Source organism: Pristis pectinata, chromosome 11 (assembly GCF_009764475.1).
Source record: "Pristis pectinata isolate sPriPec2 chromosome 11, sPriPec2.1.pri, whole genome shotgun sequence".
NCBI classification, from domain to species: Eukaryota; Metazoa; Chordata; class Chondrichthyes; order Rhinopristiformes; family Pristidae; genus Pristis; species Pristis pectinata.
Genome location: NC_067415.1, coordinates 77005087 through 77020414, shown reverse-complemented (window position 1 = coordinate 77020414; position 15328 = coordinate 77005087). Strand labels below are relative to the sequence as shown.

Genomic DNA, 15328 nt, shown 5'->3' with positions numbered 1-15328 from the left:
TATTTAGTACTTTAATAAAGATGTTTAGTTGAAGCAAAAGTCTTACTTATATACGGTAAGTTTACAGCATACATGGCAAGTCCAACCAATGCAATTTAAAAAAAACCTTGAAACTTGTGTGACAAATGAACTAAGCCTATTATTTCTTCCCTTAGCAGGGGAGGATGTTGCTTTGAGACAACTGTGCAAAACCGATGTTCTGATATGCTTTTGAAGTGAAAAGTTATAAAGCCCCTGAAACATGAAGGCAATTTTTAAAATTTATCTGCACCTGCTTCACAAAAGTGAATACATTAGCACAATGCACTCTTCTGAATTAATGATTCAATTCCCATTTCCAACTAAAACTCAGTCAGTATTCTATGTACACGTACATATACACACACACAGCGACTGAATGATTTCCCATTCACACAACGGATTTTCACTGTATAAAAATGTACAGCGGTTTTATTGACATATACATTCCATATGTTTACAGCTGCAAGATAGGAGGCACACCCAGTATTGCACTTCATTAAAATTTCAGGCTCAAACATAACCCTAGAAGTTTAAATGAAAATTGCAGTGTAACATAGCAACTTTGTAATACACCTAACACTGATACCATATATACATTATGATATTCATACACAACAAGCCCTAACACATCCTCAACAGTCTATCAAATGAACCAGAATATACTCTCAACCTGTGACGTGTTGCAATTTCCAAGAATACTGTACAGGGTTAGCCAAAAGTAGTACTCGGTGTACTTGTAGCAATTCTTCAAACGTGTAATTTGGAAGCTGTCCTTGCTTTAAATCCCAACTGCTTTTAGGAAAAGCACCTCCCGTCAAGGTACCATGTAGGTGTGTGATGCTTTACAGCCGAGGATTACAACTGCAGCATGCAAACACTTCACAAGTTAAAGCCTTTTGGAAAACTCGAGTCACTTACAGCAATAAGTATGTACACAATTTTTTAAAATTTTTGTGCACCACATTGTTCTCTCATTCCAATGACCCTGAACCAACTCCATTTGCTGACTTCAGAAACTGAAGATATTAAAAGGCTCGGGAATCTGAAGGAACCTCTCCATTGTGTGTTTAGAAAGTATGAGCATTTCTGCAAACGCCACAACCCAGAGCAAACTCCTCACCAGTGGATGGGTGAACGACATGAAGAGGACACTCGGCTCCCTCAAGCTGTTTTCCTTTTGGACCTGAAGAGTAGATAAAATGTAGTTATTATTGCCAAACTAAAAGATGGTAATTGAATCTACAGCTTCAACATTTCTCTACAGCTCTTGGGCAAGATGTGAAATTAAAAAATTGGACGGAAAGGTTTAGAGGGATAGGGGCCAAACACAGGCAAATGGGACTAGCTTAGATAGGCATCTTGGTCAAAATGGACGAATTGGGCCGAAGGGCCTGTTTCCATGCTGTGTTACCCTATGACTAACTGAAAAGGCAATTCCACTTTTGTAATCAATGTATGAAAGTATGCAGAGACAAACTTGGAAATAATAGGCACTAATGTTCTCTAATGATGCTGTTATGAGAACAATAATCATTTGTGTAAATCATCACAGACTTCTAGCTGCTTGTCAAAATGTAGTCCAGAATGAATTACCGGGAGGGGAAAAGTGGGAGGAAAATGAGAAGTGGATTGAAAGGCAGTGGCTTAATTCACTAACTTCCTTTGGGAGGTTCAGAGATTTCCCACACACGGTACTAAATTATGCAAGAAGGTAAAATATTGTAACTATAATAAGAAACACTGGGAAGAGAAGCCAGTGTAAAGGCCAAGTTAAAACCCGGACACATTTGATTAGCAGACTACGGGAAAGGCTGAGAAACAGCAGAATGGAAACATTTTTACAGGTAGGAAGGCAGCAATGGGAGTATCAGTTCAATAACGTTGTCCTCACTGGTGAAAGGACAAATGCCAAAGCAAATTGATAGTTCAGATGGAAAAAATATTTTTCTGTTATTCAACCATTTCAAGGTTAAACTTTGAAATATTTGTTTACGGTAAATTCATCGCTTTTGCTCACAACCACAAAGCAATCTGGGACCCTCACAAGGGACTGATGCATGTTGGTAGTTTTTTTAGACCCATGGGAAGAGGCAAGCTCTGCTCAGAACAGGAATAGGTATTATGGACTAATATCTACTTCAATGCTGATAACCATTGTTTAAATCCTGGCAATGTATTAACCTTGTGTAGATATATAAACTAATTGCTCTTAAACTGCATCAGTGGCGATTGAATCACTGAGCTCGGGCTACCTTTTGACACCCCACTATCTCTGCAAGATCAATTTTTAAAAAGCTTGAGGTTCACTTCCATTTCCATTACAATTTGATTTTCAATTTTCCCCCTGCTGATACTACAACAGTCACTGTTCCTTGGCATTTTCTTGCGTGAACCTCTGTAGCTGCCAATGTCTTATATCCTGAACTGAAATCAAAACATTGCACCATGAATTTAAAATGCTAGGTTCAGTGCTGTGGAACTCCTCTTTCACTGCAGCTTTTAAAACCAAATCTTAGGTTCAACACAGTCAGTACTTAATTAATTTGATCTTTTATCCCATCTTATTCACTTAACACAAGCTCTTCACCCATGTTTCTCAGTGAAAAAATCAATCACTTTCTCAGGTAGTTAAAAAGGTGTTACATAAAGGCTAACATATATAGGACATCTCTGTGCACAAATATATTTATGAGAGTTACTCGCTGCCTACTTCCTATTGTTAACCACACAGAAAGCTGATAACTCTTGTGCGCACCACACAAAAACAAATTTATGAATTCTGTCTTCCTGTGAAGTTGACTATTTGGACTTCCATTGATTAATACTAGGTGATGGTTTGACAGACACCAACAGGTCCCTGCTACTCAAATGATTATTGTTCTCAAATCAATATGGTTACAGAATACTGGTGGACATTGTTGCCAAGTTTGACTCTGTCTGCAAATATGCATTTCCATCAAGTCATTGTTTAGCATTTGGGAATGTGAAAAAAAAATTGCCTTTTTCTCTTCCTTCAGGCCAGTTCCAAAAGCAGTTCCACTGCTGATGTGATCTAAATCTGCTGGGATCATGTGCACTGCTTATTGTACCTGCTCACAAATACAGCCTTTCCTCATATACATTTGTACATCAAAATAGTACAGCGTGGACAATTTTTGAAACTTAATCCAGAATCTCAACTTTATGAAAGCAAAAATTAAAAGGAAATAAAACTCTGTTCATGAGCACAAGTTGTGTATAGATGAGAAAAACACGTTACCTGCAGGACAATGGGGAAGCTCTTCCTTCGGGATACTTGTCATTCTTTGGAAGTCATCATGGCAAGCATTACAGAAATGTGTTGTTCCAAAGCAAAAAAACACTGCCACAGAGCAGCAATACCGACACTTGTACTCCAGGAAGTCCGTACCATGTTTGGGACACATCTGTTGATGATTATCATTGGTCACAAGATACTATTAACAGACAGCATTGTTATCAAATAATTCCAATTACTCACATAAATGAGAGGAAGTCTATCCTTTTTCGATGGATTAAACTTCAATTTCTATGAATTAACTTTCAAACGTCATCAATGCTCTAATCTCAGAAAGAAAGATGATGCTTGAATTTCACAAGTAGGAGGTTATACCTCGCTTTCATAGGGCATTATTGAGATCACATCTGCTTTACTATGTATAATATGGTTCTCCTTCTTTGACAGTGGAACTTAATGCATTAGAAGCAGTGAGAAATGGTCTACTAGACTAACACCTGGAATGGGTGGGTTATCTTATGAGAAAAGATGTGCTGGGCTAGCTTGCTATCTGCTGGAGTTTAGAAAAGTGAGGGGAGTTGATTGAAGCATGAGATTGTGAGGAGTCTTGACTAGGTGGATGCAGAGGTATTTCCTCTTGAGAGAATCTAGAGTGAGGGTTACTGACTCAAAAACAAAAGGTTGATCATTTAAGAAAAAGATGAGGCAACTTTTTTTTCCTGAAGATCTTTGGAAGTCTTCTTCAAAAGGGCAGTGCAAATAAAGAATTTGAATACTTTAAAAAGGTAGATGTAGACAGATTCCAGATGGGAATACAGAGCCGAGGTTACAGCAAAATCAGCCACGATCATATTGAGCACCACACAAAGTGCTGGGGGATCTCAGCGGGTCAGGCAGTGTCTATGGAGGGAAATGGACAGTCGACATTTCAGTCCGAAACCTTCATCTGGACTAGATGAAGGGTCTCAGCAGGCGACTGTCCATTTCCCTCCATAGATGCTGCTTGACTCACTGAGCTCCCCCAGCACTTTGTATTGCTCCAGATTCCAGCATCTGCAGTCTCTCGTGTTTCCATATCGTACTGAATTGGCAGAGCAGGCTTGACACACCAAGTGGTCCACTCCTACTTGAATGCTCATAACACATTTAAATAATTTGCAGGAAATGGATAAACAAAGAATACCTGAGCTCTGGAGACATCTGAACAAGCACCGCAGATCAATTCCCTTGGGTCATAGTCATCACCCTGGCCTGCTTCAGCATCACATCGTGCTTCACCCCCAAAATAAGCCTATGCAAAAGGATAGGTCAAAAGTTTGTAGTTAGTTTCTTTATGGCAAGCAAAAATAGAAGACTCAATGCCTGAACTATGGTTGCTTAAGTGAGAAAACTGTTTAAAAGTGATCACTCTACAAGTGAATTACTTGGACCTTAAAGCACAGAATGCATGTCACCTACTCTAAAAATCTTAATGCGTTTTAATACTTTAATGTAACCCTCAAGTGAAAATAACCTGGGAGACATTTCAAGAAATCCAATCTACTTCACAATGTAGTCTTTAAACAGCACTGGAAGTTCTGGTTATTTTCTTGATTGGATTCATCCTCTCCCTTAAATACTGGCAGGGCCACAATGTGAAATTGGGAAATAAAAATTACAGAAATAATTGGTTTCATTTGTTTTTTTTTAGGGCTTGAGGGACAGTTCGCCTAACTGCTTCTTCCTTCCTTTGGGACATCTCCTCCTTGGGTAGCCTGCAATAGGGTCCAAGAGCCCAAAGGGCAGGCAAACACAAGCTGGAGGCAGAGTTAGACCTGAAGGGTCACTACTCTAGTAAGGTAGCCTGTTGGCTGCTGTGGGGAATGGCACCTCCACCTCCACACATTGTGGCTGGTGCACAGCCTAGATGGCTTGTTTAGGTCCCTGGAATCCTTTGCCTCTCAACCAACACCCTCACGACGAGCTAAATCCCAGCCATCAGAGCTGCTATTGCTCCTCCTCGCCAACATATACCTGGGAAGGTAACCAAGCAGTCAGTAAATAACCAATTAGCTTTTGAATCTCTAAAATAACTTGGAGCAGAATTATTTTCTGAAAAAGGAAATCAAATACAATTATTACAAATAAAAAGAGAAAAATTACTCAGCATCAAAGTACAACTTCTTCAAATGTGCACCTACTTTTTTACATTTATAGCAGACGTAGTAAGCGTATCTATTCATTGCAAATCCAGCAGGATCATTGTAAAAGCGAACTCCGGGAGTGGTGATGGCATCACTTTTGTGCAACCCTTCATATTCTAGCCTCATTAGAGCCTTCCTCTTTACGTCTTCATACAGGTCTTTGATAGGATCAAGCACATCTTTCAATACTAGATGATTTATTTTGTTCTGAAAATATAAAATCACGAGGTTCATCACATGATCAAATCAGTGCTACAAGTTTTAATCCACATGTCATGGAAACCAAAGCAGCAAGATGCTCACCTTACATATTGGACATGCCATAAATCCGAAGGTTATTCTTGGACCAAGCCACTGATTTTCAAGAACCCGTCTACAGCAATGCAGATGGAAAACGTGACTACACTCCAACTTGAGAGCAAAAAATAAATCAGTCAGTCAAGGAGGGACAAACAGACCGTAGACATTCAAAATAGACAACAGATAATTTTCTACCTGGACACAAAACACGAGAGTTCTTCAAATGTTACCAGTAGAAATAACTGCATTCTTAATAGACAGTGAGAAGGGTTGGATGGTGTTTTAGGATCAGACACAGTGACAAGTGGAAGAGTGACCCAGCCACTTTCTATCTATAGAAACAATTGGTAGGATTGGAGGAGCAGGTTCCAACTTAGTTCAATTAAAATCTGTCAACATGCCTGAACAAAATCTTTTTGTACTCGCATAGTGCCATCAACATAGTAAAAATGCACTATGCAGGATCAAGAAAATTTGACAATCTAGCTATGCAAGAACTATTAGAGCAAATGATTAAAGCTGGGGTTAAAGTAAGTTTAAAGGTTCAACTGGAAGGGATTCAGGAAGGGAATTCCATTGTTGAAGATCTAAGCGGTTGTGGGCATTCTTGTCAATAGTGGTCAGGTGAAAACTGAATTTATACAAGGGACCAGAAATAGAGATTCAAAAATCTTAGGTCCATAGCAGGAAGTAATGAGGGCTTTGAACACAAGGAAATTTTAAGCTGCTGCCAGACTAGGAGACAATGTAGGTCAGCGATCACTTGGTATGACTTTGGATGGGGGCAGCAGGGTTTTGGATGAGTGCAAGATTATAGTAAAAGCATTCCACTATTTTCTTATTAAATATATAACACTGCCAATAATAATCGCAAACTGCTCCCAATCTGTGAAACACTCAACACATTGATTTTATTTTTTATATCATTGTTGAACAAAGTGTGAACAACTTCTAAACTAACTGAAATCTTGCATAACTATGTTAATTGTAAGTTTATCTCCATGAATGATACGACTTACCTGAACTGCAGGAGCGGCTGAAAGTGCCTCTGTAAAACATATCATGCACATATCATCAGCATCTTGCTTGAGAGATACTGCATTTTTGTCACAGCCATGTAAGCAAGGCAAACAGCGCTCTTCGTCTTTGACTCCCCCACAGAGATGGCCGCAGGAATGAGTTTTGCCACAGGCGGTTTTAGCATATTCCTTGTTTTGGTGAAGAAAAAGATATCGCACAGTGAAACCAAACATTTCAGAAAACCCATGAGACACAAGATCAATATATTGTGCTGTAAAGTATTTGAACAGAACTACTTAAACCATCCATTCTTGATAATATTCTCATGGGACTCTATTTAACTCACTTGGCAGTCTGCATCAGAACACACGCTGCCCACTGCAGACAGTTCTGTTCCATTTCTTGATCCACAGAATCGACACGTTTCTGAACTGCTTGATGCAGGTTTGCCTGTAAAGGAAGAAAGAATCATTTCAAATTCAGTTGCAGCTTAATAATTTGTCAACTAAAGCACGCCATATATTTATGCACAACATTAACAGTACTGTCCACACATGCATGCATCATTAACTGAGGAGATCACAAGCAGCAGCTTCAATTGATGGCCACAATCACAAAAGCACCATTTCCATAATTGATTTCTTTCCCAGATGAAAACCTACATATATCAAATTCATTGAGTAGTCAGCTTACCAGTCAACCCTACATAAAGGAATAGTTAATATGTGATTGGCCAATACAGAGCCTTCTTTCCCCATGATTTACAGTTTTGGTTATCAGGAAAAGTAACATTCTCCCTGCAAAATTACTAAGATGTAATCTTCCTAGCTCTTCAGATGCTGTTTTATCTCCATAAATAAATCCATAAATGTGTTGAAACCTCTGTTAGTGCGCACAGTTTGAATAACTCCACAGATCCCTTCCCATTTTAATGTGTAGAAATACAGTGCTCTTTCAGTAGAGGAGACAAAAACAATACCTAAATTCTTAACTTCTCTAACAGTTCAGTCCAATAGGTCATAAAAATAAGTGGATCGGCAGGAACTGTGCCTGGAGATTACACTGTATGTGCAATAAGAAATAAAATGATAAGTAATGCAATACTGCTGGTGAATCCCAGAAATATAAACATAAAATGATTTGATGAAACTGAAGGAGGAACCGAGTGATCCAGCTACAAATGTCAAATGAAAAAAGACGAACTCAGTCTTAACAAGAGTGAAAACAATGGATTTTTTCTCTCTCAAAACTGCTGTGAAGTGAGGCAGATGATGCAGGAGATTTCTCTTGGTGTCCTTCTGTTTTGTAGAATTGGCTCACGTGCTCAATATCCAGCTTTGCATTTAATTTTTGAAGGTTTTGACTTGATATTTGTTTTTTTGGAAAGAACATTGCCTGCAAAAATTTCTGGGAATTAAGCCAGGGATTGCAAGTGATGCTGTTGTTTGTAATTATGAAGGACAGCAAACAATTCCTGATAGCTTTCTCCTGGCAAGGTGGACAGTCTGTATTTGCTTAGTAATCCAAGGAAACCTTGAGCATCCGTGCTTAATGTATTCTTACTCAATTGCTGCAACAAACTTCATTCCAGAAAAATGTTCTATTGATTTTCCTGAACATATTAAAAGTCTGAGGTGCTGATCTAACAATTCCGTTATATCCCATGTCCTTCTTCATTTGGACATTATGTACTGCAGTAGCATTCTTGATCATTATTACATTACTCTAGGAATATAACCATTTAATGTTATGGTCTGGAGATACAGGAAGCCTCTAAGAATTGTGATTTCCATATTTGGTTTGAAGTTGGTAGATGGTAAGCATAGTATCCTTTACGTGCAAGACAAGAGAAAGGGCTTGGAGCAACTAGGTCATTAAGCACCACCAACTCTATTCCTTGCTAAAGAATGGTTATGAATTACCACTAATAAATATGGGAAAATTCAAATATTCTTCCTTTTTACAATCTACACACACATACAAAGATAAGACAGATCTTTGGAACTATTGGATCAAACGTGTCTGCTTAGGTTTGGGGAATCAACCTTTCAGCCCTTGATGCATGAAGATTAGGTTACACAGGAACACCAGACATGAAACCAGTACTTTCTTTAAAAGAACATGCTCACAATTAGAATTACTTTGTGATGCAAATAATTTTGTAAAGCTTAAGGTTGACCATGTGCAATTCAGATATGCATCAAGAGGACCGCAGACAGAGAGAAAAGCTATGAAGGTCAGCTTTTGTAAGAATGCAGACCTAAGGGATGGCAGATGCTGGAATCTGAAATGGAAAAGCAAACTGCTGGAGGAGCTCAGCAGGTCAAACCATGTGCGCGCGCGCGTGTGGTGGGAGAAGGAATTTGGTCCTGATGCAGTCTCAACCCTCAAACGTTGACAATTCCTTCCCCACCTTCCACTGTACACAGATGCTGCTTGACCCACTGAGTTCCTCCAGCAATTTGTTTGTCGTAAGAAAGGATATGTGCCACTCTTATTGACAGATTGATTGTCATGCCGTGTTACGCTGGTACAACTAATGTATGAAGCACAGTCAGCTGCTGTCTGTACCTCTGAGCACACTAACACAGACATTTGTAAGCATTTATACTTCTGATTATCAACATACATTTAAGACATTGGTTTAAAACAAAATACAAGGAAGAGCTATAATTCTAATGGAAATATTGTGTAAAAGTTGGGTCTTCAGTTCTGACCTGTATGTTCTCTGAACTCTACCATTGCTTTCATGGTTTTTGAGTCTGCAAGTGCCATAAGCCAGAACAGCTTGGTTCTTCCGCAGCCTTCGTGAAGATCCACTTTAATTGCTTCCTCCTCCTCTTTAAACACCTATAATTTGAAAACTAGATTAATTCAAATGGGAATAATCAAGCAATTTAGTCATTTTGTAAAATTTTGCTTTAGAAAATAATAATGCTTTTAGCAGCACCTTTCAGAATAATGAAAATTGGTTATATGGTCACGTGTGAGTATTTTAACATGTCCAGTTAAGAAAATAGATTGTTGGCTTTTAAATATAAATCAAAATTTGCTTACTTAACTTGTTACAAATATTGGTAAAATCATCAATTTTGATCATGCCCTGACAGGTGTCAAATAATTAAATGTTGCTTACTTGCAGAAACACCATTTGAAGAGTGACAACTTCTTAAACATGAAGATTGGTTAAAAAAAAATTTTCCCCTCTTTTTTCCAAGTTTCCCCTTCTCTAGTGTGCACCATTTTTGGCCCAAGATTAATTAGTCTTTTACAAACAAATTTTTTGAAGTCATTTGGGGACCCAAAACTCAAGTCATTAAGCCTTTGACAAAAGTGCAAAATATTGCTGCAAAACTACTCTAATATTAGTTAATAGTATATGAAAAATATTTCAAAATCCTTGATAGTCTTTTAATATCCTACGTGAATGCTTCAAATTTAATTCTTGCCTGTCTTTGATGAGATCTTGTCCTTCTGTGAAGATGGAGAAACCGATCACAGTCTGTGCAAAGATTCCCACACACGTTGCAGTGGATAATTGCTGGAGTCTCACCATCATCATGGTTGTCACACATTGGCTACGAATAAGATAACTTGATTGTCATTTTAGTCAATTAAAATAAATAATGCAAAAGATAATACCTTTGATTCTGCAGTTTTCTGCAGTTTCTGCAGTTAGTTCAAAGAAATCGCAAATGATGAATGTTATATTCTGTTGTACATCTGTGAATATCCTTTGGCAAGATAAATTGCTTAATCTTTGCGATAAGAAATTACAGGCTCTAAATTATTTATGTTATACCAACAATGACATTTGGCCAAACAATACATTTCATTCTTAATTGCAATATGTGATCTGCTTTAAACTGGAGTTCAGATAAAAATGTTTATTTGAACTCTCAATTTTTACAAAATGCTGTTAATTTTTATCTAGATTTTAACTAGAGGGACCAGATCACCCAGATCTTGATGTAAAGAGATAAGACAATGAGTATATAACTAAGCCATTATAAACCCTCATAAGGAAGATACAGAATACTTTCAACTACTCAGTTGCCCTAAGCTAGTGAATATCAATGAAGTATTTGTTAATTCCAAGCAGTCAAGTATGAATTTCCATCTACTAGGGAGTTGATGCAAAAAATCTGGCTCTACATACAAAGGCGTCACAGCAGAAAGAAATTACTTCAAGATCAGCTTGGAAAGCAATAAAGATATGGCTGAGAGGGGAAAGTTTCTTTGGAAGGGGGAAGAAAGCAAGACAAATAGAAAATTAAGATATCAGATTTTTTGCCAACTTTGTGGAGATATAACTATATTATTCTACACTGGAAATAATCACCCTTACACTATTCTGAAGCAATAAATGGCTGAAGAGTCATGCAATTAGTAAAGCAAATTGTTTATTCATCCAAACAATTAGATTTTCTAGCAACTTCACATTCCTTTTACCGTGCTGTTTATTTGCATAACCCAATATTCACATTTTGTCTACACGTTTTCCCACAAGTGGACAGCCAACTTCCTCACTGATCCTAACTTTTGTACATATGATTTCTTGCATCAGTGGTGTAGTGTATATAGTTAAAAATAACTCCATGATTGAGAGGCAGTTATTAACAAAGCAAGAACCAATAACAAAATAACAAGTTTCCAATCATCAAGACGGAGATAGCAAGGTGAATCACATCTTCTCTGGCCAACATTTATTTAGCTTGGCTATGTTCAATATTCAGTTAGCTTTGCTGGCCGCTCTTCAGAATTCCCAGACATATTTGAACTCTACCAAGACTCCTAAATATTGGTTTTAATTTCAACACCAGATGGGATGGATGAGATTGCTCTCAGAGCCAGCATAGACTCAATGGGTTGCATGACTTCCTTCTATTGTGCAAAGAATTATGAAATTAGGCATACATTTGCTTATTCTACTATATTCAGTACCCTGCAACCTGCCGTTAATCTCCACCTCCCCTCACACCATAATACTTATTTTGTGCAAACTACTCTATAATTTCAGATTCTTCCTCATATCTATTAATGGGCCTTCCTGTTTGGGTCAATGTCAAATACTACTCCTTGCATTGAGATTGAATCCAGCTCATTCGTGCAAGAAAGAATCAATAGTGTTCCAAATGTATTAAAAACCCTTTTCCTTACCATTTGTTTTTGTTGGCCATCCTTCCCCATCCATCTGCCAGAGGAAAGCCTATCAACATGGTCTTGATCCAGCACACACAGTGAAGCAAGAGCCAGCCATAACTGTTGAAGCAAAATGACAGCTTGAATGCAATTACCAGGTACATTTACTTTTGCTAAATGCTTTTTTTCCTGTTTCTTATATACTTTATTTTCACAACAAATAAGTATTACCCTGGTTGTTGTAGTGCACTGAACAGGCACCCTGTATTCTTCTTCCATCTTTGTTAGGGCAATTATTGTTTCAGCAATAGCATTCTTTGTTACACGGGACCAGGCTTCTGACAGCTGCCCCTGAAAAAATTAAATTATTTTATTCAAACATATCTATTGGTCCATTTCTTACGAGCTATCAAAATTCTTCAAATTGGAAGTCTTTGTTTTAATATGTGAATTAGTTTTCTTTCCCTCCTAACAGAACTACTTTCAGAAGGACTTGCAATCTCTCAGATATTCATGAAAACTTGACCAAGATGATCTTTACTGAAATTAAATAAACCTGATAAATGTTGATCCAGGATGATGTGTCTGTCTGTGTGCATTTTATGTAATCACATTCTCCACTATACCTCTTGATGCCTTGACCATTTATTCCCAAAAATGCACTGGTTCTACCCTGAAATATCAGCCAAAGTTCTGTAGCAAAATCTCACATGATTGGTTACAAAACTCCAGTAGCCCCCACATTTATCAACCGCAATAGAAGAGATGGAATCAAATTTCAATGAAGTATTGCCTCTGTCTGAAAACGTCTTTACATTGCAATTCAAATAGTGTCCTGCAGTGGCAAACTTTTCTGTTTGCTTAAATAAAGAAGGTCACCTTATATAAAATTTCAGGTCAGAGTCCCTTCATCAGAACAGGAAAAGTGAGAATACAGGGGTATTTAAGTTGCAGGGGGGTGGGGGAGAGAGAGATGGAGAGAACAAAGGGACCGTCTGTGACTGAGTGGACACCAAAAAGTTATCCAGATAACAGGATGCTGCCAGTGCTATCTCATTAACAAATGGAAGGCATTTAAAGGGGAGAAAACAAAAAAAAAATGCTGGTAATATCTAACAGATTGGGCATTATGAGTGGAAAGAGAAAAATTAAGTGTTACAGGTGGATGAACATACATCAGAACTGGCTAGGCCTGACACAAACAGGGAAGGCTGGTGATCACAACTTCTTGAATTCAATAGAGTATGGCAGGCTGCAATATACCTAGATGGAAGATGAGGTGCTGTTCCTCAAACTTATATTGGACTTCATTGGAACAGCATAGAAGGCCAAAGTGGGAGTGGGATTGAGAATTAAAATGACTGGAGAATGGAAGCTCAAGGTCATCCTTGAGGTATGAATGGTGGTGTCCTGCAAAGTAGTCACCCAATCTGAGTTTGGTTTCACCATTATAAAGATCACCAACACAATGCAAAAGATTGGAAGTGCAAATTAATTGTTTCACTTTGAGTCCCTCCATGGCGAAAAAGGGTAGCTGTTGCATCTCCTGCAGTTGCACGGGGAAGTGCCACGAGTGGTTGAAGGGGATGGAACGCAGTGAATCAGGGAATTGCAAAATGATGGGTCTCTTCAAAACACAGGGAGGGGCAGTGGGATCTCATTGAATTTCTGGCATTGAATGCAATTCACTACATTAGAAGAGCTTGTTCCAGCACTTCGTTTTAATTTCAAATTTCCAACATTTACAGATTTTTGATTTTCAGTTAGTATGTGCTTTTCCAGCAGATGCACAAGTCAAAAGCAACTTAAACGTCCGCATTCTCACTTCTCCAATTCTGATGAAGGGACACTGATCTGAAATGTTAATACTTTGCTCCAGTCTCTTCTAATTCACTGAATTGTCTTGAAGAGATTTACAAAGTCAAACTAGGAATTACTGTCCTTACTTGATTCCTCATAATTGCACTTTGCAAAACCTGGTGCTGCGCCCCTTTACATTTGCAATCCAAACTCTGAGAAATATTTTGTATGCGTTTTTTAATGAGATCAACAAACTATTATAAAACAAAAATAGAAAATCAGGACTAAATCATCTATTTGCTTGGTGCGAGACCAATATGCAAATCACTGAAAGCTAAAGCTTTATTTATTCTAGATTTTGAGAGAATAAAATTCTTAATTTGTAAACAAAAAGAAACTCATACACAATTAGCATGTGTAAATGCCCAGAGAGCAAACATGAAGTTAGATTCAATTTGATATTTCTATATCTAAGGCACATCGGTTTGTCATTTTAATATGTGGACAAAATTGTTCAATTACAGATTCAATTTTTCATTGAAGCCTGTTTTACTGAAGCAAAATAGTCAGATAATTTCAACTTACTGCTGCCATATCCTTTATTAGTTTAATTATTATTTCAGAAATTTGTGGAGGCGTGGAGCCTTTCATCCACCAGTGACTTTCACCTCGCCGAATGGAACTGTGGAAAGACCATCAGAAAAAACACTTCATATTATTTGGAAGCAATTCTAGCTAGGTTTTAAAGTAAATATATAAACAAATTATTTCATCTCTTTCCAATGATGAAACTGACAATACCAACCATGATTTGAGTGAAAAGTGGACTAAAGTAACCTGGGTGTCCTTGTAGGCAAATCATTGAAAAGGTAACCTGCAGGAGCAGCAGGTAGTTGGGAAGGCAAATGCCTTTATTACCAGAAGATTCAACTACGAGTAAATGTGCCTTACAATATTATATAGGGTTTTAGTGAGAAAACATGGAGTACTCTATGCAATTTTCATCTCCTTATCTAAAAGGATATACTTAGAGGGAGTGCAGAAAAACAAAAAGTCAGTAATACTGGTTCCTGGTATGGCAGTACTGTCATAATGAGGAAAGAGTAAGCAGGCTTGGCCTTGAAAGTTTAGAAGAATAAAGGGTGACATTGAAATGTAAAATCCTAGAGGGCTCAACAGGGCTTTTTTTTTAAAATGTAAACAAGGAGGATGTTTCACCTGGCTGAACAGTCTAGAACTAAGGGTCGGGGACACAATATAAACGTCAGTAGACACAGATTCTGCAGATGCTGGAATCTAGAGCAACACAAACAAAACGCTGGAGGAACTCAGCAGGTCAGGCAGCATCTATGGAGGGAAATAAACAGTTGACGTTTCAGGTCGAAACCCTTCATCAAGACCGCGATCAGTTGCTTCAGTAGAAATGTTCTTCATTCAAGGAATGGTAAATCTTTGGAATTCTTTAGCCTGGAAAGATCAGTCATTCATTTTGTTTAAAACTGAGATTAATGGATTTCTGGGTATTAGAAGGGTAAGTGTGTTAATATGGATTGAAGATTAGTTATCACATTGAAGACAGATAGTCAGAATAAAAGGGTCATTTTCA

The 15328-nt window shown here is 37.9% G+C and overlaps 1 protein-coding gene across 19 annotated transcripts in view; it reads right to left on the bottom strand.

Moving 5' to 3' along the window:
* Nucleotides 1-421: 421 nt before the first annotated feature.
* mycbp2 (MYC binding protein 2) overlaps nt 422-15328 on the bottom strand; it is a 158368-nt gene continuing 143461 nt past the window's right edge. For all 19 annotated transcript variants that reach the window (XM_052026820.1, XM_052026823.1, XM_052026826.1 and 16 more), the window contains 12 exons: nt 14308-14404; nt 12154-12273; nt 11941-12042; nt 10230-10358; nt 9498-9630; nt 7127-7230; nt 6780-6968; nt 5764-5871; nt 5458-5667; nt 4461-4568; nt 3281-3446; nt 422-1204 (listed from right to left, as the gene is read on the bottom strand). In XM_052026820.1, coding sequence (XP_051882780.1) covers nt 1089-1204; nt 3281-3446; nt 4461-4568; nt 5458-5667; nt 5764-5871; nt 6780-6968; nt 7127-7230; nt 9498-9630; nt 10230-10358; nt 11941-12042; nt 12154-12273; nt 14308-14404 — 1582 coding nt within the window. In that variant the 3' untranslated portion in view covers nt 422-1088. The remainder of the gene's footprint in view (nt 1205-3280; nt 3447-4460; nt 4569-5457; nt 5668-5763; nt 5872-6779; nt 6969-7126; nt 7231-9497; nt 9631-10229; nt 10359-11940; nt 12043-12153; nt 12274-14307; nt 14405-15328) is intronic.